Raw genomic sequence first — 27,372 nt, 5'->3', positions numbered from 1 at the left:
CTGCACCTGTGTGGCCTAGACTCCCCCTTCACATACAGTGACTCAGCTATCCAGCCCAATCAAAGCCCCGTTTTCATTTCTGTCATGACAGGCACTGCTTTGGGGAACTATCCCGGTGTCTTCCTTACTTGTTGCAAGCAATACAATCCTCCTGTTAAATCCTCCTTGGTCGTGGTCACTGGACGGTCACCTGCCAAGTGATCATACATGCCCACTGTGTGGGTAATAAACAGAAACCATCTGAAAAGAGCTCTGGCTGTCCTGTGAGCTTTCTACCCACCCACTTCCCATTAAGTTCTGGAACAGCCCTCTTCAGATGTCTGAAAGTTATGTAAATTGGAGGGAGTTACAAGAAAAGGACATCTTTGATATAAGAAAGCTACCCATGTTATTTTCATGGATTACTTTGGGGGCATACAGTGTGCTTCTGAGGGGACATTCTAGAGTGTTCCCTGTTACCTGGAATTGTGTGGTTGGTGCAGGCTTTTCAACCCTCACAGGGGCCTCTCTTGCAGGACTAGGATCTGAGTCTATTTGAAAGTTGTCAAGGGCTTTGAAAATGGAGGCTTCTTGGTTCTTAAGGAAAGGGGGCCCAGATTGTTTTGGGCTGGCCGTGCTTGGGCTGTGGTGTAGGGGAGCAGCTCAAGCTGTGCTGTGAATGAAGAGAGGATGCAGCTGTCTAAGAGAGTTGGGAGAAGGGTGTGCAGCAGAACCCACAGAATGGAGAGGAGGGAGATGCCCAGGGGTTGCAGGCCGGAGACCCAGTTTTCTGGGACCTGAGCAAGAGGGAGTTGTCAGAATGGGGAAAGAGGCTGTCCATGCAGTGCAGGAGTGAGGCAGGGTGTTGGGAAGGGTAGACTCATAGAGGGCCTAATGCAGGGTCCCCCTCCCATGCTCCCAGGAGCCGCCTTGAGTACTGTCCTCATTGCTGACCACCCAGCCTTCCTGCATGTAAAGATCTCCCTCTCCTCCTCCTCCACACTATAAGTGGACCTCGGCTCCACGCACCCGTGCCTCTCCAGTTAACTGAGTAGCGAAAGTGACCCCAAGCAATGCCACAAGGCTTGCTTCTGCCCAGTCTTCCTCATGTGGACATCTTCCCAAGATATCTACAAAGCCAAAGGGGGTTCTCACAGCTTCGTGTTCTCAGAGTTCCCTGTCCTGTGCTTGGGGCAGGAGTCCTGGTGAATTGAGCAATTTAGACTCTCCAGCTGAGACAGTGCTCAACAGCACTCCATTACCTTTATAAGGTAATGCTGTTTTCCTATTTTTTTTTTTTTTTTTTGAGACATGGTCTCTCTGTATTATAGGCCTGAGTGCAGTGGCACAATCATAGCTCACCACAGCCTCTACTTCCTGGGCTCAAGCAATCCTCCTGCCTCAGCCTCCCAAGTAGCTGGGACCACAGGCATGCACCACTACAGCTATTTATTTTTTTATTACTTGTAGAGACAGGGTCTTGCTTTGTTGCCCAGGCTGGTTTCAAACTCCTGGTCTCAAGCAATCCTCCTGCTTTGCCTCTTAGAGTGGTGGGGTCACAGGCTTAAACCACTGCAGCTGGCCTTGTCTTCATACTTTTAAACTTATTTGCCTTACACAGGACATCTTTTCCACTTGTGTCCACTAAGGACTACAGATAGCTGGGATTCCACTTGCCCCGTATGAAGTGGAGGACAAGGAGATAAACTTGATACCCATGATGATAAACACCTGTAGCATCAACATGAGAGGATTTCAGGAGGGATCAAAATACAAGGACAGTTAAGGGTTCTTTGAGCTTTGCCAAAAGGAATACTGCAGATCATTTTTGAGTTTTGTTTTTTCTTTTTTTGGTGTACTGCCAAACTGAAAAGGGAAATAAAATGGTACAGTTCAATTAGGCAGTTTGTTCTGTGATGCATGGTGTTACAGAGAAATGCCCTTGTCTGAATGCTGTTTCAAGGACAATCTATCATTATGCTTTCTGGGCTAAGAGAATGCCCAGTTAAGGTCGGCTGGAAATCTGGCATCCCAGCAGATATTTCCAATTAGATAATGACTTTGTGAAACTGTCTGTGTCTCTGGCCCAGGCCTTACAGAGACTATCGATCTGCTTGTTGAGCCAAATTCTGCATTACTATAAATTACTTGGGTAATGCTTACATGTTATTACCTCACTCCTAAATTAAAAGTGCATGACAGCAGCAAGAGTGACCCAGGGTCCAAAAAGTACAATTGGAGTGCATCTCTTTTTAGTTAAAAAAAAAAAAAATACAACCCATAAGCTCTATGTAATTAAGCTAGAGAAAAGTACAGGAAGAAAATCAAACTATTATCTGTACAGTTTCAGGTAAGCCCATGGTTCTCACGAAGCTGTTTATAATTATGGCAAATGGCTCGTCTGAGTTCCTGAACAATATCCCCATTGGCCTCATGGAGTTTCAGCTTAAAAGGATCTAGTCGTAATAGTATTGTGGAGACACTTCTGACGTCAGCAGCTTTCTTTATCTGAAACATAAAGACTGGTTCTCTCCCTGCCTCTGCATGGAATGTCTGGTAGATCCCAATACTCCACCTGTTTTTTTGTGCCATAAGAGCAGTATCATTATAGCAACAAAGTGTCCAGTCCAGTGTAATAATCACACTCCAAGCTCTTAAGCAAGTGAGATCAGTATTGAGTTGGACAAGAGACCTAGAGCCGGGTAGAAGTGATCAGCGTCATCTGTCACCTCCCAACCCCCAGTCCCACCTTGGTCTCCCATTGGCTGGCTGGAGTTTCTGACCCTTTCAGAAACTACAGTGGTGTTCTTCGGGGGCAAAGGAGGTTAGGAGAAACTGGCACAGTCTTGTGTCATGATCTGGCATTGTATCTTTTGGGTTTGGTGGATGCTCAAGGCTGATTGTCCCTGGACAGTTTTGTGGGTTTCCTGAAGAGTCTCCCAAACTCATCACCAGGAATCTCTCACTGCAGCTCCCATCCTGGTGGTGCTTCCTTCAATTTCTGCTTTCCATTCCCTCCGTCAAGCCCTGCACCTCCAGCAGTAGATCCCCCGTGTGGCTCAATCTCCAGGCAGAGCTCCTAAAGAGAACCCTTCCGACATGACCCCAGGCCTGATCCTCCCTCTGGTCCACCTGACTCAGGCGAAAGCTGACACATCCTTGCCTCTGTCTGGAGTCTTGTCGCTTGTGCCTGAGCTGACCTGGGTCTGTTCTTTCTACTTGGCCGTCTTAGGCCAATAGTCAGTCTCTTCCCTTTCGATTTCTGAGTATGTCCTGTGCCAGTGTCACGTCCCTGAGCTCCAGGGAATGCACTAAAAACTCATCAGGCAGGCCTTTGAGGTCTCTCCCACTTGGCTTAGGGCAAGGGGAAGCAACCACGGTGATGCCTGGAGCTTCAGCTCTGCAGCTGTTCTCTCTAAAGAAATTCTTCCATCTGCCTCCTGAGGTCTTGGTGAACCTCCCACACACCTCTTACACGTGTTTTCCAGATTGCCAGAATACATACACACACACGTACACATACACATGCACGCAGACACACACACATACATGTATGACTAACTCACAAAACCAGTTTTAACCACCTTCTTTCCAAGTTCTTCACAACATATCATTTGGGAAACTTAAAATCCTATTTTAAGCATTTGGCCCTTAACTAAAATGGGAAGAACGCGAATCCTATTTTAGCATCCTGTTCAGGTTGCTAACCATGACCGAACAAGAGCTTAGTAACCTAAAAAGAGGTGAGATAGAGTGCACTTGTAAGCACTAACGTGTAAACAAAGGGAAACTTAGTCTGACAGGTCATATTGACAGTTTTGGAGGCACATCAGGGCCTATCAGATGAGAGTGTCAGGATTGATTAGTAATGTCTGCAGTGAGCTGGGGAACGCGATACCTGGTTAGAAATTTGCCATCCCAGTACATGCTGGGAGACTCAATAACAAATTGGATTTTGCATGCAGTTCCCAGGTTTTCCTGGTTTGCTGATTTATAAGGCTTTTTTTTTTTAAAGAGGTATATAGAGATACAAAAAGAAAATATAAGTTGACCAGAAATGGTTGATTTCTTCCGGACGAGTAGGTCATATACACCCGTGTCTTGTGAGGGGAGAGAGCCCAGGCCCCTGCCCCACCCCACAAGTGAGATCACAAATCAGTTTTCTTCAGTTTTTCCCAGGCTTACACAGAAATCTGACTGAAAGTAGGTTTAGAAGAGCCAAGAGCCCCTTGAAGGGAAAAGGAGTGAGTTAACAGATTTCTCCAGTAGGGGGAGCCTAACTCTTTGCTGGTGTCATTGATTACTTTTCTAAAGCAGTATCTGTTAGGATTGGATTTGGCAGGATAAAACAGAGACCCAAATATCAGTGACTGAAACAAGATAAACATCACTTCTCTCCATGTACAAGATAGGGAATGCCAGGTCTGACACTGTGGCTGTATGATGCCATCGGGGACATGGGCCTCTACTCTCTACTCTATTCTCAAGGTCACCTTGTGGTGAAAATGACTGCTGAAACCCCAGTCATCCTGTCTGGTTCTACGCTGGAAGAAACGGTCATGACCAAAGGGTAAGCCTCTTTCCAATCAATCACCTCCCTGAGTCTGACCCAACACTTTCACTCACGTTCTTGGCCACAGTACAGTGGACAGATATAGCCACAAGGGAGCCTGGGGAAAGTAGGGGCTTCTACTGGGCGGCAGTCGTGCCTATCCAAAAACTGGGATTCTGCTCCTAAGGAGGAAAGAGAGAAAGAAAATGCCGTGGGTAATCAGTCTTTTGCACCACACAGGTAATACCAGAAAAACAATGGCTTTAAAACTTCTCCCTCCCTCTATATATGAAAGTGCTTTGCAAAATTATGAACTGTACAGGCAAGGGAATTTGGTTTATATTGGGATGTAAGAGTTTGAAGTAACGCAAAGACAGCGTACTGTTTGATGAGAGATTAAGTGAGCAAATTAGGAGTATTCAAATCATAATGTCTTTTTCTCCCAGCAAACCACTGTATATCTGAATTTATTTAAAAAAAAAAAAAAACACAGGAATGCATAGCCTGGCATCTCTTCTGAGTCTGACATAAATCAGAATATTACAAATGGTGAAATCATTTACACAGCATTATTATTGGAGTCACTTTCTGGTTTTGAGAATTTATTCGACTAAATAAATCTATAGAAAGTTCCCACTCTGCGCAAAGCACTGTTCCAGGAAATACTTAAAATTAGCAAACTGAATAGCATATTCTATTTCATAGAAGGAAAAAGGTATAATCCATTAGAGTGTGCATTCTATGAGGATGGAAAATTTTGTCTGTTTCATTCATCATAACTGAAATGTAGACGATAGCATCTGGCATGGAATAGGAATCCAGCACATATTTCTTAACTGACTGAAAGAATGAATCCTAAAAAATACTGATCTGCCACTTACTCTCAAGAAATAAACGTATCCTGGGAAAAAATAAATCAGCTTGAAAGTACGTGTATGTCTGTTTTTAGAAAATGGATACGTTTCTGAGGAATAATACATTAAATCATATTTAGAGCTAACAGTTTAAAAGTATCATATAAAGATGCATTTTCTAGAACAAATAATCATTTTATAAAGAGAATAATTACCTTCGTTTACTTGACAAATACAGATTTTTAAATATATGTCACATTCGTATAAGGTGGCGTAAAGTCCACTTTAGTACCCAGAAGAGAACAGAACATGAATTAAAACTAACACATAGTTTTGCAGTAGCAGTCCTATAAAAGTATTTTTTTCTGCCGGGCATGGTGGCTCATGCCTGTAATCCCAGCACTTTGGGAGGCCGAGGCGGGTGGATCACGAGGTCAAGAGATCGAGACCATCCTGGTCAACATGGTGAAACCCCGTCTCTACTAAAAATACAAAAAATTAGCTGGGCATGGTGGCACGTGCCTGTAATCCCAGCTACTCAGGAGGCTGAGGTAGGAGAATTGCCTGAACTCAGGACGTGGAGGTTGCGGTGAGCCGAGATCACGCCATTGCACTCCAGCCTGGGTAACAAGAGTGAAACTCCGTCTCAAAAAAAAAAAAAAAAAAAGTATTTTTTTTCTATAAAAAATTTATAGGCTTAGTGAATTGATGAGTGAACTAAAGCTTTTTTAAAAAAATTTCTTCCTCCATAAGATACAAATTTAGCAAATAATTCTAGAAACTTCCCTTTCTCCCTCAGTCTCAACATCCAATCTGCCAATTTTATATTCTAAACATAAAAACAATTTTTCTCTGTACTACTGTCCTGCCTGGTTGGAAATCTTAGCATTTTCTCTGAATTTCCTCTGTATACCTACCAGACTAATGTATTCAGAATGCACTTTAGATTATATTCTTCATCAGTTCAAACCTTTCCATGACTCCTTAACAGCTAATCACAGTCCTTACATGGCCTCTGAGAGCCTTGTGACCTGGACCTGTTTATGTTGCTGGTATTGTCTCCCATCATTATCTGTCATGCATTTTACAACAGCAAGATTGGTTTAACTAATCCCCCGAGTCAGTTCCGTGCTGCTTCACTGCGCTTCTGTGGCATGCCAGGGACACCTCTGTCATAGAAATTCCACATTACACTTTATGCAAAGGATTTAGCATGGCGCCAGGCATCTAGTAGGTGCTCAATAAATCACTGATGAATTGAACCAAGCTTTAACAATTGTGATCCCTAGAGAACACTAGTTTGGAAGTTTTACCCGATAGTTAGTATAGTTGTTATTTTCTTCCACTACAAAGCAACTAATCTCCACATCTCCCCAGAACTACGTTGCAAAAGAACACTTTGAACCATTTGGCCTCACTGCGCCTATGTCCTCCTATAACTGTTTTCTGATCAAACACACAGCATTTTCTTATTGGTGAAAAAACAGGACTTCCTAATATGTCCTATTAGGAAATATTAGAAGAGTGGCTAGGTAGTCAAAATGAGTTGGCACTCTTGGTTTGTGGATGTATGGATTTCTGAGCTTAATTACATTGGGAACGTTTGCATTGCTTGCTCGCTGAAGGAATCCCATTTAAAGATTAGAAGTGCTTAACTAAGCACAACTGGGAGAAAATAAAAAGCAGAATCAATTTTCGTCATTAGTCTCTACCTCCCGTCCCTCCCCTAAATGTAATGAAAACAACAAATGAAAAATCAGAGATCCTCAGCTGACATTCAATCATTTGAAAAGGTCATTGTGTTTATCATTTAAAAGAAACTGGGAAAATGCATGTTTAAAATCTAGTTTAGAAAAACGAACCATAATGTCCTTGAAGGCAGCCATCATGGTACAGGAGAAAGGAGAATTGGCTGGGCAGACACAAGTTCTGACATTAAAAATAAGAGCTTGAGTCCCTACACTGTGCCAACCCCTGCATCAGGTGTCTGTAAGTCCTGTGCTTTGTAGGCCCGGCCTGTTGGATGGATGGGTGTCTCAACTGGGTGTTAACCCTAACTCCTGGGAAGGGGGAGGAGAGAGACTTTTGGGAGGGACCAAGCATCAGTAGAGGAGGTGGTTGGCCTGGAGAGAGGACATTCCACAACCACTGCAGAAGGGGACCACATCTTGCCTTTCTGAGTAAGCAAACTCCAGGACCTCAGCAGCTGTCCTGAGCCTGCAGGAAGCCAGGCTTTTGGGTGGCGCCACCACAAGCCCTTATTGCTGCTGCACCAGCCTGGCTGCCTTGGTTGAGGACTGGTCCTTCCCCATCTCTGGCCGACAGTGACACCAGGTAACATCTTTAAATCATCACTCACGGTTGGTTGGTGGTGGCGGTTTATGGGAGTCAGATTATCAGGGTGGAGGCTCAGGCTGCACGAAGTCAAATATGTGGAAGTAAAGCACTGCCTTGGTGGGCAGGTTATGTTTAAATGTGATAACGGCGAGCTATTTCTCTTTTCTTTGAGGCAGGGTCTCCTCTGTTGTGTGGTCTTGACTCACTGCAACCTCTGCCTCTTGGGTTCAAGTGATCCTCCCACTTTAGCCTCCTAAGTAGCTGGGCCCATGGGCGCACACCACCATGCCCAGCTAATTCTTGTATTTTTTGTAGAGATGGAGTTTCTCTATGTTGCCCAGGCTGGTCTCGAACTCTGAGGCTCAAGCAATCCACCCACCTTGGCCTCCCACAGTGTTGGAATTACAGACATGGGCCACAGTGCCTGGCCAACAAGCTGCTTCTTGAGTGCCTGCTACCCAGAGGATATTTAATATCCCTTGTGAGGTACACAAGTTATTACATAACCCTTAGCCTCCAAACACAAAATGATAGCCCCTATGGAAGGGGGCTCAGAACACCCTGCCCTTCCTTCTCCTCCGTGCTTTTCACCAGTTGGCTGAGAATGTCCCCTGCACACAGTACTCTGATAATGGACAAGAGGACAGAGAGCAGGCAGAGGTGGCATCCAGTGTGTCAGAACAAGGCAGAGTATTCCACGGAGACATATCGGGTAAAACTCTGAGCTTGGAAGTTATGCTTTTTGAGTAAATGCATAAGCATAATATCCAAATAAGATCCAGACAAAACCTGCAGACTGTATTGTTTTTACCACAAAAAAATATGGATCATAGAGAAGTGAATTCCCCAATGACTGAATTATCGTCATCATGATCATTACATTAGCGAAGCTACACAGCACGTTACCAGATGGGCGACTCTAACCTGTGTGCCTCTCAGCTCTCTTCAAACTAAAGTAATCCTCACCAAAATCCAAAGCACTTTACTTGGTATGGGAAAGGGAAATGGAAAGGGAGATAAAACAAAATAATTTTAAAGATGATAAGAATTCTTGTAGAAAAACAAAGGTACAAGAATAGCTAAAAAGTTTTGCATAAGGATAGCAATGAGTTGGAACTTGATAAATCAGGTATATTGAGGCTTGGTTTTGGTTAAAATAATTTAAACATTGGCATTACATAAAGAAGTTAATGAAACAGAATAGAAAGTGGTGGAATAAAATGGCCTAACCATGTAAGAATTTAGTGAATCATAAAATGGCATTTCAGATTGGTGGGGTAAAGATTGAGCAGATAACGGCTAAAGGTACAACTTCCCGGAATTCTAGAAAGACCTGAATTTTGGAACCACACATCGCTTGCCATACTGAGGTAATTCTGAGATGAATCGAAGATCAATTCTGAGGTGAATCAAAGACAAAAATGTAAGATAAGTAAAGTTTAGGTCAATGTGTAATTTAGGAATTGAAGAAGGACTTACTAAGCTTGGCAATAAGAAGAAAAACAAGAAATAGATTTTATCATCTAAAATTTACATTTTCTTTATGGAAGGAAATCTCACTTCAAAAAGACAGACAATAAACTGAGAAAGATATTTTCATCATACATGACAGCAAGTTTACATTCTCTCTCTCTTCCTCTCTCTATAAGCTGTTAACTGTCAACAAGATGAACAAACATGCCAACAGAAACCCGAGAAAAAGATGTAAAGGGAAAAATCAGAAAAGATAATAGGATCATGATTATTTAACACGGAACCCAAATCGACTTTATTATTAATTTTAAAAAATTAGTCACATTGTCTAATGGGCAATAAATATATTAATTTCTATCAGTAATGTGTGCCTAGGCAAAAAGGGCTCATGATACACTATTGGTGGAAAGGTAAAGTGATATGAAGAATAGTTTCAGCATAAAAATTTCTATCAAAATCAAATGAAAATGGGTAGAGATTTTGGCAATGATTTAGCTTTAGAAATTTTCTTTATCAAATTGTTGTTTAGAAAAAAATGAAAGTAATTTGCTTAGTGAATATTAGATAAGTAAATTGGGGCACTTCCATGATGGCATATCAATATTGGAATCTAACAACAGAAAGATATTTGTGATATATGGTTGATGAGAGAAAAATAGAAAGTGTCACCATTATATGATTCCATTAAAAGTTAAAACATTTTTAATTTTCACAAGGGTAATACATACTTATATTAAAAATTCAATCAAAAATTCATCTAGCCAAAAGCAAAGGACCCTGTGATCAGACGCTAGACTCTGCTTCCCAGACGTAACCATGAAATTCATGTTTATCATTCAGGTGGCTTCTGTCAACCTGTTTCTTTGCGTATACGGACACTTGTTTGCACACATACTCACTGTTGCAGGATGACTTTGCGATTCTCTTCAGTACTGTACAGACAGCTTCCATTATTCCTATTTCCCCTACATGTCTTCATTGAGCAAAGCACACTTTGCACTAGGAGTGAGGAAAAGATAGAAAAATAAAGAATGAAAGAAAGGAACAAGAGGGCAGGAGGGAGGCTGGAAAGAGAAGGAATGGAAGGCAAGCAAGTCAAGGAACAGGAAGGATAAAAAAGAGCCTGGTTATTGAGGTGTTTACAACAATGATCGAGAAAACCTAGAAACAGATACGTTCACTCATCTCTCTTCTTTCTCTGGTGCTCCAGGAGTTTTGGAATTTACAGATAATGTGGGGCTTACAGTGATTACCAAGTGACTTACACTGGTTGATAGTTAAATTTTTAACCAGTCCTGCTGCTGGGCATGGTGGCTCGTGCCTGTAATCCCAACACTTTGGGAGGCTGAGACAGCAGGATATCTTGAGCCCAGGAGTTTAAGACCAGCTTGGGCAATATAGTGAGACACTGTCTCTACAAAAAGTATACAAATTATCTGGGTGTGGTGGTGCCTGCCTGCAGTCCCAGCTACTCTGGAGACTGAGGTGGGAGGATCGCTTGAGCCCAAGAGGCCAAGGCTGTGGTGAGCTGAGATCGTGCCCCTGCACTCCAGCCTGGGTGATAGAGTGAGACCTGTCAGAAAAAAGCAAGAAGCAGTCCTGCAATCTTCGGTATTTTTTATAGATGAGATCTTCAATGATGATGATGTATAGCTGAGCCCAATGAGAAGACAATGAGATATGTTACACCAAAGCTGTCTCTCTTTTGAATCAACACTTTGATATGAGCATTGTGACCTCTGGAGAACAGTGATTCTCGATTTTAGGGAGCATTAAAGTCACCTGGAGAGGTAATAATTAAGATTCCTGGATAGAATCCCCAGAGATTTTGATTTAGTAGGTTGGAGGTAGGTCTGAGAATCCACATTTTTAACATGTGTATGAATGATGCTAATGCTGTTCTTATCTTACATAATGTAAAAAAAAAACGCCACTGGAACAAGGAAGATTCTTCTATATACAACTGCGTGCTTATAGGTACTTAATGTTTAAGTAATTGCAAGAAGCTGGTTACCAATATTTGGGCATCTGAAGGAAATTAATACGAAATAGACTTTTCACTCTTAAATCTTTTTTGAGCTGGGTAAAGTATGCTAGTATTACCTATTTAAAAAGCAAATAAATACATATGTTTTCCAACTCCCAATTAAATATAAATGAACATACCTTTTGACCCAGCAATTTACTTAGGGAAATATACCACAGATATTTGTAAACATGTGCAAAGAACAAACTTCTTCATCACAACATCTTTTTTCCAAGTAAGAGGTTAAAAAGATAAAAGTCCATCAAGTAGTGAGCTAGTGAAATAAACTACATACGTTGCTCAATGGAATAATATGCAACATAAAGAAAGAAGATAAACTAATAATGTACTGATGTGGAATAATCTCTATGACATAATTTGAATGGAAAGGTGCAGAAAGGAGTATATATTATGCTGATATTACACAGATAAGGAAGAAATATTTTTGGCCATGCACGGTGGCTCAAGCCTGTAATCCCAGCACTTTGGGAGGCCGAGGCAGGTGGATCATGAGGTCAAGAGATCGAGACCATCATGGTCAACATGGTGAAACCCTGTCTCAACTAAATATACAAAAAATTAGCTGGGCATGGTGGTGCATGCCTGTAATCCCAGCTACTCAGGAGGCGGAGGCAGGAGAACTGCCTGAACCCAGGAGGCGGAGGTTGCGGTGAGACGAGATCGTGCCATTGCACTCCAGCCTGGGTAATAAGAGCGAAACTCCATCTCAAAAAAAAAAAAAGAAAGAAAAAGAAATATTTTTATATGTTAGCATACATATTCATAAGCTATCCTGGAATATAATATGATTTATATCGTTGGTTGTCTCTGAAAAGGGAAAGGGATGCCAGGCATCCAGCTTAAAGAGTTTTTTTCCTATACTCTCTTGTACCTTTTGAGTTATGTGATTATGTTACCTAGTAAATATTTTTGAAAAACTACTTGGTAGATATCTTTCCATTTAAGGAAACATGGTTGTCTAATTTTTAAATGACTGAACTGATAATGCCTTGTGTGTATTTACCAGATTTAACTAATTCCCTATTGATGAGCGCTTAGAATGCTTCTAGTTTTTCACAATAGTAAATATCCTTGTGGTAAATATACTTGAATACATTTTTGGACATATGTGCAAATACCTTTTAGCAGAAAATTATTAGACATATTATGGTAAAAAACAAAAATTAAATTCTGATTGTTAAAGCTGTGTAAATATTAAGCTCATCTTTTTGTTGTTATTGTTACTTGTAACGGTTTATTGTATGTCAGGAAGTTCTAGAATTTTAGCTGCCCAAAACACTTTTTCTTCCCCTAATTTTCAATTCTTCTTTCTTGTGGAGGATCTAATTCGCATGTTTTGGGAGGGGCCAATTCTGCCTTACCTAGTTACAAAGATGGGCATGTGACTCAGGCCTGGCCAGGGTATGCCATCCATGAAGCTCTAATGATTTGTTTGTATTTGGATTGGTGACCCAGGCTGAGCCAATGAAAATCATCCCTAATGTATTTTACAGTAATAGTTGGGGCAGATAGTGTGTCTTCCTCTGAGGTTTCTGAGGTTCCTGAGATTCTTGTATATGAACCTGGAATGATTAATGGCCATCCATATTACCTGGATATGAGACAATTTTTTTAAAAAGTATTGGTAAGAGATAGATGATAAAGTGAGCTAGATTAGATAGAGAAATAGATAATGCCTTGATGACACAGTTGGAGGTCCTGAATGAGTTGTGCCAGAAGACACATCCACAACATATATATGTATATTTGTTGAAAACTTCATTCTTTGCTGGTCATATATACTATATTTTCCCCAGTGTTCTGCTTGTCTTTTTTATTTTTGCCATACAGACATTTTTTTTTTTTTTGAGACAGAGTTTCGCTGTTGTTACCCAGGCTGGAGTGCAATGGCACAATCTTGGCTCACCGCAACCTCTGCCTCCTGGGTTCAAGCAATTCTCCTGCCTCAGCCTCCCGAGTAGCTGGGACTACAGGTGCGCACCACCATGCTCAGCTAATTTTTGTATTTTTTTAGTAGAGACGGGGTTTCACCTTGTTGACCAGGATGGTCTCGATCTCTTGACCTCGTGATCCACCCGCCTCGGCCTCCCAAAGTGCTGGGATTATAGGCGTGAGCCACCGCGCCCGGCCCTATACAGACATTTTAAACTTTTTTTTTTTTACATGATAAACTTATTCAACTTCTTTAAGGTTTCATTTCCGGCTTTAAAAAAACTTTCTAAATCTGATTTTTTAAAGACCATAAGTATTATTTTTATATTTTCACCTTTATGTCTAAAATTGGAAATTAACCTTTGGTGTGGTGTGAGGGAGATAATCCCGTTTTTTAAAAAAAGAGTAATACATTATAATGTGTGTATACACACATACACATGTTGAAATAATTATCTCTGGCTCTCATTGGGTGGTGGTGTAGCCAAGTACCCCATTTTTAAAAGGAAAACGTGATTTTTTTTTTCTTTACCCCACTTCCTACTTAGCTCTTTAGGAATGCAGTTATAACCTTTACCTTCTCTCCATCAGGTGCGGCAAGTTTATCTGTTCACTGAGAAGTTCCAGAGACTAAAACGTGAAGCAAATCAGGCCCATCTGGAACTCTCACCAGGAGACTGCCTGAATTTACAAGGTAGCTGCCTGCAGAGGCACCAGCCAGACCTCCTGATAGGTAAGACCTCTGAACCAAGTCACACAGACCCTGCACCTCCTCCCCTAACACCCCCTAAAAAGCCCTTGTCTCCTGCCCTGAAGGCTGAAGTGGTATCTAAAGGCAGGAGTCTGTACTACTTCCCCTCAGGTAGCTCTTGAATAAAGTGACTTTCCGCAAACCTCGCTCTTGTTATTCAGACTCTGCAAGCAGCGGATTACTGAGTTACAGCGGCGTTACAAGGAGGATTTTGATTTCTTCTTAGGTTTAGTTGTATTTTCTAATATTTCTATAATAAATATGTCTTACTTCCATTCAAAAATACTGTAAGTTACTTTTTTTTGGAAGCTCTATAAGAGATCACTCAGACTCAATGCTTATACTATGCATGAAGAGATTGGGTTCTAAGTATATTTCCTATTTGTCCAAGTATCTAGGTTTATTTGTTTTGAAATGTCTCTCAGACTTTGTCATTTCCCTTGAAAGCTATTCTTTTTTATTTCCTGTGTCAATGTAAACTACTCAGTTAAACCCAAACCCAACATGTTTTGAATAAATAAATAAACATACTTCTTTCCCCAAGAAATATTTCAGGAACAAGTGTGAGTATTAATAAGCTATATGCCACGGGGAGTTAATATTATTTTTTCATCTTGTTTTCTAATTATGAATATATTACATTTTAATGAATTGACTTACCATTCTATCAATATACCTTTCTGTATTACATGTGTAATATGGTAGTTACTTCTTTCATTATAAATAATTTTAATCATGTGCTGGAGAATACAGTGTATATTCTCAAGCTCAGCAAAGTTTACCTGGTTCTGCTTAAAAATGAAACAGAGTCTCAAGGAAGAGTGTGTAAGCATCACAATCTATTGAAATCAATAGTCAGAAAAATTACTTTGCCTGATTCTTTATTTAAATGATATCACTAAATGATACACACAGACATGACATAATGTATATTTTCTGACATTCTCTAAAGATAGCTGTGTAATTTTAAATCATTTCATATCACTAAATTTAACTCACAATGATATTTGAGATTTGAGTGAACTGCACGTAAAAGTTACATTAAACAATTCTATGCCGTTCTAAAGTGGTTTGTATATCAAAATGACCTTTTATCTTTCTCTTACCAAATGTTAATTCTTAAAGCAAGTTTTGCCGTATGCATATGCTGCTTTGCAATGTTATTTTGTAAGCTGTACTTTATTTTCCTGTCAGGCTCTCACTGTAGGCCTTGGTAGACGCTGGTGCTGGCCTATGGAATCAGGCTAAGGTCCAGTTTCTCTGCTTTAGGAAATGAAGTTCAAGGTGACAAAGACTGTACCAGTTCTCTAAAAACTTGGGAAATTAATTCAAACAAATAAATGGGGATAGACTTAATCTTTTATTCCCCAAAACAACCTCCAATTGGGATGGTAGGCACTGGACAGATTCCCACCGAAATGCACAGGCACTGAGAACGTGGATGTATGACCTTGAAGCTGTATGCAGCACAAACCCCACTGGTGACTGCAATGCTATCTCATCACCTCGTATGGATGCAGGAAAAGACCAGTTGTAAGATAGAATCCATTTTGCAAAGGATTTTAACCTTTTTCCTTTTATAGTAAACAGGTTCTGAAATTTTCCAGATCTTTATTCAAATCTAAAGGCTTTACTAATCCTCCTTGAGTATTATTCTGCAACAATTCCCTAACAATCACAAACTTTCATAAGCATCTAGAATTACAAAGAGAATTCATATGAGAAGACACTTAGGTCTTCCAAACAGAACCTGTACTTTCAAAGAGATGAATTATGATATGTAGATATATATGTAGTAAAAGGCAGTAAAGTTCATATATATGTGTAAATATATATATGTATATATATGATAAATCATTGTACTACAATTCTGTTGACAATTCCACATCTAGTGCTATTCTTCTACCAGGACTATCGTCTAAAACGAAACTACTTTCCTTTATTCTTCTATAGCAGGAAGAAGAACAGACATAAAACATAACAGGAAGCTGTGTTGCTCCAAAAATATCACAGGATCGAATGACACGAAAACCTTCACCAAACTTGGGACCATGACACCATTCACACTTGGAGGTGCTGAAATGGAGGAAACAGCAAGTAAATATTTAACAAATTTTTATTAAAGACTCTGTGCTATGCAGGACTCCAAATAGTATAAAATATGGCCCTTGTCTTCATTGAGATTAACAGCTAAATGAGTGCTACCATTAAGTGAATGACTAAATGCTAAAAGAGCTAAACAATCAAGTAGATATATGTATAATACAATCCTAGCTTTTTAAAACAAAAAAGTATATATGCATAACAAGAAAAGACTCTAATGATCGATCCCTATTTGAAAATAGTTATTCTTGGGAAATGTGATCACAGGGAATTTTACATTTCTTTACAGTGTGTTTCTTTATTTCTAATTCTTAATAATAAACGTGTTATTTTTATGATACAAACTAAATATATTATTTTTAAAGATAAAGATACTATCATAACCCATTATAGAATTAGAGTCCATAATGTATTTTTAAATGGTTAGAAATCAGTTAAGAAATAGTAATGCATTAGTACATTAGTACATGAATAGACTATTCACAGAAGAAAAAAATGAATGTCAAGAGACCATGGGTAAAACTTCTCAATCTCCCGAGTAATTGGGGAATACAAAATAAAACACCAGGAATGACTATTTCACAATCATCAGATGGGCATAATGTAAAAGTCTGACAAAAAAAAAGTTTGGTGAGGATGAGAATCATTAAGGATTCTCATACTTTCTTAGTGGAGTATAAATGGGTGTAATCACTTTGGAGAATGATATAGCAGTTTTTCCTTAAATTGAAGATGCACATTCTCTGTACCTAGATAAACTTGCATATTTGCATAAGGAGATGTTTTTAAATGTCCATTGCAGACTTCACCATATTAATGAAATATTGGAAACAATCCAAATGTTCATCAGTAAGGGAAATGATAAACAAATTATGAAACACTCATTGCAAGAAAAACGATTCAGAAGTTAAATGATCTAAAGCCATATAAATCAACATTGACAAATCTAAAACAATAATGTTGAACATAAAAAACAGGTTGCAGAAGAAAATACTGTGTGATATTTAAATATATATATAAAGTATAAAACATGAAAAATACTAGATATTTGTCAGAATTTTTAATAACAGCAATCAATGTTCTAGTCTTCCGTGCATACTAACTGGGTATCCTATAATTCAATCAAATTTTGACACTATCTACCCAGAGTTAGCATCAGACTTCACAGGTTAAGGGCTCAGTCCCACAGGGCTACCCTCACTTCAGACACCAGGGCAAGCATTGGATCCCTGTAACAAAAACAACAGAAGAAAAAATAAATTGTACTTCATAAAAATGTAAAACCTTTAGCATCAAAGGACACTGTCAACAATGTGAAGAGGCAACAAGCAGAATGGGATAAAATATTTGCAAAATATATATCTGATAGGGAATTAATATTCAGAATATAAAAAACTCCTATAACTCAACAACAAAAAACAGAAAAAAAAATTTTTTTAATGGGCAAATGTCTTAAATGTACATTTCTCCAAGACATACGAAAGGCTGATAAGCACTTAAAAAGAAGCTCAACATCACTAACCATTAGGGAAATGCAAATCAATATAACAGTGGGAACCATAGCTCACTGCAGCCTCAAAATCCTGGACTCAAGTTATCCTCTAGCTCCAGCCTCCTGAAAAGCTAAAACTAGAGAGTTGCATGCCACCACATCAGATAACTTTAAAATATTTTTTGTACTAGCTGTGTTGCCTAGTCTGATCGCAAACTCCTGGCCTCAAGTGATCCTTTTGCCTCAGCCTCCCAAAGTGCTGGGATTACAAGGCATGAACCACTGCCCAGCCAGAATGAGTTATTTTTAGTAAAGATAAGTTCCAAGTATTAGTTACTATCAAGGCTTCATAGTTTAGTGGAACTGAGTAATAATTTTGAAAGTTTAGTCTATATTTCTAATTAAACATTGTCTTCAATAAATGGTGCTGAGAATACTGGATATCCACATGTAGAAGAATAAATTAGATCCCTGTCTTTCACTGTATACAAAATAAACTCAAAATGGATTCATTTCCCCTATGATTAAACATAAGACTATGTGTAGGTATTCAAACAAACTATAAAACCACTAGAAGAAAACATAGGGGAAGTGCTTCAGGACATTGATCTAGGCAAAGATTTTATGGCTAAGACTTTAAAAGCATAAGCAACAAAAATAAAAATAGACAAATGGGACTATCTAGACACATTAAAAATCTTCTGCACTGCAAAGGAAAAATCAACAGAATCAACAACCTACAGAATGAGAGCAAATATCTGCAAAGTATTTATCTGACAAGGCACTAATAAATATATGAGGAACTTAAACAATTCAACAGGAAAAAAAAACACTCAATCTGATTTAAAATGGTCAAAGAATAAATGGACATTTCAAAAGAAGACATATAATTGGCCAATAAGTATATGAAAAAATTTTCAACATCACTAATATTTAGGAAAATGCAAATCAAAACCATAATAATATATCTCGCCCCAGTTAGAATGGCGATAATTAAAAAGATAAAAAGTAATAAATGCTGGTAAAGATGCACAAAAAAAGCAATTCTTACACTTTCAGTGGAAGATGTAAATTAGTGCAGCCATCATAATGGAGTATGGAGGTTTCTCGAAAAACGAAAAATAAAACTTACTATCCAGCAATCCCATTACTGGGTATTTATCCAGAGGAAAGGAGAATAGTATATTGAAGAGACATCTGCACCCCACATTTATTGCAGCACCATTCGCAATAGCCAAGATATGGAATTGACCTACATGTTTATCAACAGATGAATGGATAAGGAAAATGCAGTATATACACACAATGGAATACTCTTCAGCTATAAAAAAAGAATAAAATTTTGTCATTTGTGGCAACAGGGATGACCCTGGAGGACACTATGTTGAGTGAGATAAGTCAGGCACAGAAAGGTAAATACTGCATGTTCTCACTCATATATGGAAACTAAAAACAAACAGAGCTCATGGAAGTAGAGAGTAGAATTGTGGTTATTAGAGGCTGGGAGAGTCAGAGGGAGAAGAGGATAGGAGAGGTTGAAAATGGAAAAAAATCAGAGGTAGAAGGAGTTTTAGTGTTTTATAACACTGTAGGTGAATATAGTTAATAATCTATTGTGTATTTTCAAAAAGCTAGATTGTAAATGTTCACGACAAAGAAATGATAAAGTGATGATATACTAAATTTATTTGAGTATTACATACCATATACATGTATTGAAATATCACTCTGTATGTTATAAGTATGCATAATTGTGTGTCAAACAAAAATAAAAACAAAAATTTCTAACATTCTCACACATAAGGAAGTCAAGGTACAATTTGTGAAACATGAGTCTTCTGATCCCACCCTAAAAAGAGGTGGATTCTCTGTCTGAGGTGATATAATGTGGGTAGAGAGAAAGAAAGAGGTAGATAGCAACAAGAAGTTGTACAGGACAAAAGGACAAACAGAGCTGCTGATGGACAGGGCAGTCCCTGGAGTGACGCAGTAGCTGAGCTTGGAGTGGCTTTGGTGCAAGTCCACAGCTGAGCTGCAGTCCAAAGAACTCAGCAAAAGTGGACGGTATGAAATTTTCAGTAGCTGGAAATTCAGGATTAAAGCCAAGGGTAGACATTGGAGGATGACACTGGTTGGGGTGACAAATCCCTCCTTCATTGTTATTTTTACTGATATCACAGTCGTCTTTGATGCGATTGAACCCTCAGTCATTTTTTATCCTCCCTCTCTCACTTGCCCCACATACCTAGGTAGCTGGTAATTTTACACCATTATTTGTCTTGTTGCATTTCCTACCTGCTCATACCCATGCTTATTAATTTGAATCAATCCCTCCTCACCTGTTATGGACATGAGTGTTTTAACTGACCTTCACCCAGCCTTCCCCTGCACTACGCCATCTTTGACCTACTGCCAGGTCTGTTTGGACTCAGTGATTCCCAAGGCCTGAAGGAGAAATTTCCAGTGCATTCAGTGATTTCCAAAGGACAGCTAATCCATTTATTTCTTTTCAACTCACTTCTCAGTACATTTTTTTTTTTGAGACAGAGTCTTACTCTGTTGCTCATGCTGGAGTCCAGTGGTATGACCTCGGCTCATTGTAACCTCTGCCTCCTGGGTTCAAGTGATTCTCCAGTCTCAACCTCCCAAGTAGATGGGAATACAGGCATGTGCTGCCATGCCCAGCTAATTTTTGTATTTTTGGTAGAGACAGGATCTTACCGTGTTGGCCAGGCTGGTCTCAAACTCCTGACCTCAGGTGATCAGCCTCCTCTTCCTCCCAAAGTGTTAGGATTACAGGCGTGAGCCACTGCGCCCAATAACCACTACTTTTTTTTTTTTTTTTTTTTGAGAAGGATTCTGTTTAGGTTTTCTGCCTTCTACTGAGTCAATATTTATAAAGGATATATTCCTGGGAGCCATTTTACTTAGGCATAAAAGCAAATATTTGTTAAATTAATAACCTAAACACCGATGGTCAATAATTCAGTAAAAATGGTTTTATACGATCTGAAAAAAATAAGTGACAAGCCTAAGTGGACTGTAAAGATATGAGAGTTTAAGAACCCCAGTCTTGAGATGAGGCAATGATTCCAATACTGGTCATTGATACCCAAGGGAGGTTACTCCATGCATGCCTGCTCTATTCCTGGTCTCCCTGACATCACAGAGGAGCAAAACCCATCCCGGGATCGTGTGCCTGGAGCCAAATAATTTTTTTGGAAGAATCTACTTCTATGGACTTAGAAATTCATAGAAAAGATTTATGCAACAGCCATGTAGACAACTCACATTTCACACTAGATTTAAGTAACAACTTGAGAATATTATAAAATGGGGCTGGATTCAGGCTACATTATTATACCTGAAGAACTGGAAGGGGCAATTTGAAGAATTGTGTGAAAGGCTTTGTGTGTGTCATGGAGTGTGTGTGTGTGTGTGTGTGTGTGTGTGTGTGTAAAACTGTCACCTGAGCCTGTAATGAAAAACATTTAAATGCTTAAAGATATGTTTCGGTTAAAAGAACTTCAGCATTTGCTCACCATTTTAGTAACTTCTGAACTTCTACTGGGATCGTATCATAAAATGTATGTAGTTTATTTTTGACAATGAACAAAGAAACCATATGAGTAAGTTGTTGTGGATTATTCAAAGAATTATCTCTCCAAAAACAAGGATGAGTGAAATTATTCTCAAACTGAAGTTTTGTCAGGTTAAGCTCCAAAATCCCACATGGGAAAAAACTCAGTTCATTCCCATCAACAGTCAGTTTTTCAAGTGATCTGTAAATAGAGGAAACCACAGTTTCAAAGGTATTAAAACAATTCATATTAAAGTAAAATCCTGCCTCAATTGTTCTTGAAAATTGGCATCAAACCTAGGAGCAATAAAATACAAGTGTGAATTTAAGTATTCCTTTAGGATCAAGAGAATTAATTTATAAAGCAATTAAACCAATACTCAAATGCAAATAAGTGCATTTGAGTGAACAGCACAGTTAAAGCATATATTTTGGATTTTTGCAATATGTCATCACTACGGAAAAAGAAATATCCACCAGCACAAGACTAATGAAGGTCATATTACCTAAAATATAGTATAATAATACACAGAACATATTTTTGTAGACAAATTAAACATCAACTCATATTTTTCCATTCAAGCCCAATCAAAAGAGTGAGATTTATACTATCAAAACAATTCATGTGCTATTTTGTGCTTTGACTTGTCATTAATTGAGTCCTCTGGGTTTTTTCTGTGTCAGTTCTAATAACCCTTATTCTTTATTCAAAGAGAACCAACATTACAGATTTTCTTATTTTCGCTTGCCTCAGTGGTATTTTTTTACCATCACTATTCTCCTTTCTAATTAGTCCTAGAAGCAGATAGAAAAGAGTCTGTTCATGAGGGATCTATAAAAATCAAACCAAAGGCTGGTCCAGCTTGTCAGATGCATTAGAGGTGAAAAAGCTGATATACAAACTTTAGGTAACAAACAGCTGAGGGCCTCTGGATTCTCATTTACTGTCTAGTTCCACAACTTATAGCCACACAGTGTAACTGGTTTATGACTCCTGATAACATTAAAATGTGATCAACGAGGGTATTTAAAACAATGAGGCTAGGAAGAGACCTCAGCTCTCTTCATCCCTCAACCAGAGTTGGACTAATTCACCTGTCATGGTCTGAAAAAGGTGAGCAAGACCCTGTGCTCTGCCACAGTCCTGAATGAGAAAGCTGACATGGCCACCTTTTTCTTCTGCACAGAGCCTAGGGGCCAGCAGCAGAAAGCCCTGCTATGGTCTGAATGTTTGTTTCCCCAAAAATTAGAATGTTGAAATCTTCACCCTCAGTTGATGGTATTTGGAGGTGGGGCCTTAGGAGGTGACTGGTCAGGGCAGGGGCCCTCATGAGTGGCATTGGTGCCCTTGTAAAAGTGACTTGAGAGACAGCTCCCTCCTTCTTCCACGTGAGGTTAGAGTGAGATGGCTGTCTATGAGGCACTGGGCCCTCACCAGACACCAAATCTGCTGGGGCCTTGATACTGGACTTCCCAGGCTGTGGGAAATAAATTTCTGTTTTTTACAGCCACCCAGCCTATGGCATTTTGTCATAGTAGCCCAAGCTGACAAATGCAAACTCTATGTGGACACTCAGAATGAGCGTGGCACACTCTAGGCAAATATTAGCCATGGTGAGGCTCTTCCTGCCTGAGCTGGTTCACCTTGGAGGGCACACCCATTTGGCTTCCTCCTTCCCATCAATGAATTCTAAGGGAGCTAGGCAGGCTAAATTATCTTTTTTCTTTTCTTCTTCTTTTTTTTTTTTGAGATGGAGTCTCACTCTCTTGCCTCGGCTGGAGTGAAATGGCCCCATCTTGGCTGACTGAAACCTCTGCCCTCAGATTCAAGTGTTTCTCCTGCCTCAGTCTCCCACGTAGCTGGGATTACAGGCACTGGCCACCATCCCAGCTAATTTTTGTATTTTTAGTAGAGATGGGGTTTCCCCATGTTGGCCAGGCTGGTCTTGAACTCCTGACCTCAGGTGATCCACCCACTTTGGCCTCCCAAAGTTCTAGGATTACAGGTGTGAGCCACTGTGCCTGGCTGCTAAATCATCTTTAAAGCTAGAATAGTACTGTGTTGAGACTGCCTTGGCAGCTGAGCACCCTGGGGTGCAGAGAAACTTCCTTCCGGTCCACTACTCACTTTCTTAGCATTCTGAGTGGTGTTCTGTGACTGCCATTGGGCTTGCGTGAAAGAAAGAGTGGCGAGAAGGGAAAAATCACATAGAACGCACAGAACAAAGGTCCTGGGACAAGCAGCTTCTGTGGAGGGATGGATAGAAAACCGTGGTTAGGGGTGGGAAAACAAGATTCGAATACAGCACACACAGATACACAGAGATGTTCTGGAACAAAAATGCATGGTTTGCAAAACTAAAAAGTTAAGTGGATGAATGAAAGAACATGGTCTTCATGGGGATCCAGATTAGAGGCAAAGACAAACTAGAAAAATATTTCAAAACAAAGAAACAAAAATATAAAGAAAAACCGTGAAGAAAAATCTAGGTACCATGGAAGACAGATCTAGGAGGCCTAACATGTAAATAATAGGCATTTTAGGAAGAAAATATGAAAGAGATGGAGAAGGAAAGGAAATATTTAAACATATTTTCTTAACCAGAAAAGAGAAGTTTGTGCTGACTGATTAAAAGAGTTCACAGAATTCCAGGAAAGACAAGTTAAAACACACACACACACACACACAGACACACACACGTAAGCATAATCTGATAAAATTCTGAAAGGTCAAAGATTATGGGAGAATCTTAGTCCTTCCAGTTAAGAATAAAAGTCACTTAGGAAGAAAAAAGAATTAAACTGGCATCAGGTGCCTCCCCCGCAACCCCGGAAACTAGAGGAAGACACATGATGGAGACTCCTGTGAAACATGCTAACTGCAAGCTTGTCCACTCACTCAGGGCAGCATTTATTTGTCAGGGTTAAAGAATCAGAGAAAAAATTACCTATGTATGCCATCTGAGGAAAATACTATAGGAAAAACTCTAAACAGCCAACGAATCAAAAGAGACATCACCAGGTTCCAGATGAGAGGAAAGGAGCGAAAACAGCTGTAAACAATGAATCTTGAAATGCATACAGATAAATAGAAAAGGAGAATGAACTAAAATGCTGGTAAGATTTGAGTGCTAAGTAAGCATTCTTTAATAAAAAGAGACATGATGCAAAGGAAAATACGAATGAGAATCTGAAACAAAAGTTTCTAAACTATTTTAGCAAAGCCTAGAGTTAGATAAGGGGAAGATGAGTTTGGGGAAAAAGCGGGAAAATAACAGTGTTCTGAAGGTCTCAACAAACAGTGGAAGGCAGCAGTGGGGAGACAGACCTTCATGGGCCGGGAAGTAGTTTTTATTTTGCCTTTATAAAATATTAAAGAAAATGTGATTGGTTATGAGTAGAAAAGATAGCCATTAACAGATTAGGGAGGTACAATAGAAAGCCAAAATTAATAAGGTAGAAAAAAACAGGTGGCAGGACCACTTGAGGCCAGGAGTTTGAGACCAGCCTGGCCAACATAGTGAGACCCCGTCTCTACAAAAAAACCTGAAAAAAATAGCTAAGCATAGTGGTTTGCAGCTGTAGTCCCAGCTATTCAGGAGGCTAAGGCAGGAGACTTGTGTGAGTACCGGAGTTCAAGGCTGTGGTGAGCTATGATTGTGCCACTGGACTCCTGTCTGGGCAACAGAGTGAGCTCCTGTCTCAAAAAAATAAAAATGAAATAAATTCAAAAATTTAAAAAGAGAGGAAACAGCATATTAATAAGTAAGAAAAAGCAAAAGTAAATAAATAGTAAGTACGAAGTAAAATGAAAGAAAAAAATATGTTGGTCATAACAAGTACGAATACGCTGAATTCTACTAAAATATAGGGATTGTCACATTGGAAATTAAGTAATTGATTTATATATTTAAAAAGCAGAGATAAAATTATCTCATTCTACTAAACGCAAAATTATGTTCCTAGGAAACAAAATAAAATGCAGTAAAACTAATCAGAACTAACAGGAGAACTCGGTTACATACATTAGTTTTAAGGTAATGTAAAGAAGTACATAGCTTTTCTCTATTCTGTACTGACAACAGAAACAAATGAAATAAGAGAAATAGTACCTTACATTGACAGTAACAACCACTATTATAAAACACCTAGAAAAGGTTATTAAGAAAAATATGAAATGAGTTATAAATTCTTATGAAGAACATAAAACAAGATCTGAAAAAAATTTAAAAAAAGTTTTAGAGTGGAAAAATTTATCATCAAAAATATAAATTCTCCCAAATTGATGAGTAAACTCTAGGCAATTACAATTAAAATTTGAACTTTGTGATTATGTGTGTTGCTGGATGTGCTAGAAATTATACAAAATGATCTTAAAGATTATGCTCTAAAGAGAATAGTTAAGAGATTATTACTGAAAAATAATCTCCCTGCTAGTCATTAAAAATTATTCTGAAGTCACAATCAAAACAGTATGGTATTGACATAGAAGGACACAGATGAACTTCAGACTTCTTTTAATGTGAGAAAGAATTGAAGCTTTGCATTAAAATTATATTTTGTAGTATTAGCATTTTGTGTATATGTATTTCCTTACAAAAAGTTAACGAAACAAATAACAGCCACAGGTACACACACAGACAAATGGACATAAATAGCTTATCATTCTGTAAGTAGTCATCTGTACTGTTCCTTAAATAATTCCTGGAAACAGTGTACACCGATCATTAAAAATATTATACACCAGGCCGGGTGCGGTGGCTCACGCCTGTAATCCCAGCACTTTGGGAGGCTGAGGCGGGTGGATCACGAGGTCAAGAGATCGAGACCATCCTGGTCAACATGGTGAAACCCCGTCTCTACTAAAAATACAAAAATTAGCTGGGCACGGTGGCGCGTGCCTGTAATCCCAGCTACTCAGGAGGCTGAGGCAGGAGAATTGCCTGAACCCAGGAGGCGGAGGTTGCGGTGAGCCGAGATCGTGCCATTGCACTCCAGCCTGGGTAACGAGCGAAACTCAGTCTCAGAAAAAAAAAAATATATATATATTATACACCAATCATTCAAGTTACATGTTTGGCAAACGTTGCATTTTACAGATTACACTTTATGGCTATTAAATAAATGAAATGACTCAATTTTCTTTATCACAATCATTATTAAATATATAAGTAAGGGGCATATATCTTTCTATATACTTCCAAAATACCTGAGTTTCTGGATTTCATTTGGAATAAAAGTAAGTTCATTGTAGGAAACATCAAGTTCTTCAAGAAAAGACAAGGAAAATAACCTTAAATAGGAAGAGAAAATTAATTGTAGAAAGATGATGTATCATCACTTGGAATAAATTAGTACGTGAGTAAGTAGGCAGAAATATAGAAACCAGATTGCTAAGATCCTAATTTATATTCTTTTCATTGCAGATGGCATAATTACCATGAAAGTTCCTAAGAATTACTCATCTATCCATCAAGACTGGTTTGAAATTTTTGGAGTAGACAAAGCCCTATGTAGAAAAAGTCCCCTGAGAAATTTTCATTATCATTAAGATACTTTTTTTTTTGGTTGTTGCATGCGTTTCCTAGAGATGACATAACAAATTACCAAATCTGGGTGGCTTAAAGTAACTGAAATTTATTTTCTCACAGTTCAGGGGGCCAGAAGTCCAAAATCAAAGTGTTAGCAGGGTTGGTTCCCTTGGGAGGCTCTGAGGGAGAAACTGTCCCTTGCTTCTCCCCAGCTCCCAGTGGTTGCCTGCGATCTTTGGCATTCCTTGGCTTGTGGCAGAACAACTCCAGCCTCTGCCTTTGTCTTCACATGCCTTTCTTACAGGGACAATAGCCACTGAATTTGGGGCCCACCCTTCTCCAAGTTAGTATAAAAATGACCTGAGATTAACTAACCGTATCTGCAAAGACCCTCTCTCCAAATATGGTCACATTGAAGTTCTATACAGACATCAATTTCTGAGGGACGCTATTCAACCCACTACAGTTGCATTAAGACTTTCCTAGTAAAATACCTTTGATTTTTCTTTCCATCAAGATAAGTACTTAAAGGGAAGAACCAAAGAATAGAAACACCCGGTAAAATATAGTTGTGCCGTCACAAGCCCTGATTCCTTGGGGATGAAAGTGGGAATTGCTTCCTGAAGACTGGAATTGAAGGGCTCAGTATCATAGTCTCCATAATCCCTTGTAAACACCCCCTTCTCTGTGGATGCTGTTCTCAGAGACTTTCTTGTTTTCCATATAAATAAAAGATGAAAA

General features: G+C 39.1%; 1 protein-coding gene and 2 long non-coding RNA genes across 13 annotated transcripts in view; 1 reads left to right on the top strand and 2 right to left on the bottom strand.

The window, feature by feature from the left end:
* Positions 1–6,083, bottom strand: part of LOC118153961 (uncharacterized) — a 23,164-nt gene extending 17,081 nt beyond the window's left edge. Inside the window, exon 1 of the long non-coding RNA XR_004743826.3 lies at positions 4,606–6,083. This is a non-coding gene — a long non-coding RNA (uncharacterized LOC118153961). The remainder of the gene's footprint in view (positions 1–4,605) is intronic.
* On the top strand, positions 4,272–27,372 carry LOC108591376 (uncharacterized). The gene is made up of 4 exons (XR_001911276.4): positions 4,272–4,549; positions 13,766–13,907; positions 15,879–16,022; positions 26,527–27,372. It is a non-coding gene; the product is annotated as an uncharacterized LOC108591376 (long non-coding RNA).
* LRRC63 (leucine rich repeat containing 63) overlaps positions 14,790–27,372 on the bottom strand; it is a 71,463-nt gene continuing 58,880 nt past the window's right edge. For 8 of the 11 annotated variants that reach the window (XM_017971567.5, XM_035302648.3, XM_035302642.3 and 5 more), the window contains 3 exons: positions 26,310–26,393; positions 21,063–21,302; positions 14,790–16,001 (listed from right to left, as the gene is read on the bottom strand). In XM_017971567.5, coding sequence (XP_017827056.4) covers positions 15,788–16,001; positions 21,063–21,302; positions 26,310–26,393 — 538 coding nt within the window. In that variant the 3' untranslated portion in view covers positions 14,790–15,787. Of the gene's footprint in view, positions 16,002–17,171; positions 17,258–21,062; positions 21,303–26,309; positions 26,394–27,372 lie in introns of all 11 variants that reach the window. The other 3 variants (XM_035302649.3, XM_078375394.1, XM_035302647.3) reach the window with 2 other exon arrangements.

This window comes from Callithrix jacchus, chromosome 5, assembly GCF_049354715.1.
Source record: "Callithrix jacchus isolate 240 chromosome 5, calJac240_pri, whole genome shotgun sequence".
In the NCBI taxonomy this organism is placed as follows: domain Eukaryota; kingdom Metazoa; phylum Chordata; class Mammalia; order Primates; family Cebidae; genus Callithrix; species Callithrix jacchus.
The sequence above is the reverse complement of the archived record's forward strand: the minus strand, read 5'-3'. Positions and strand labels throughout refer to the sequence as shown.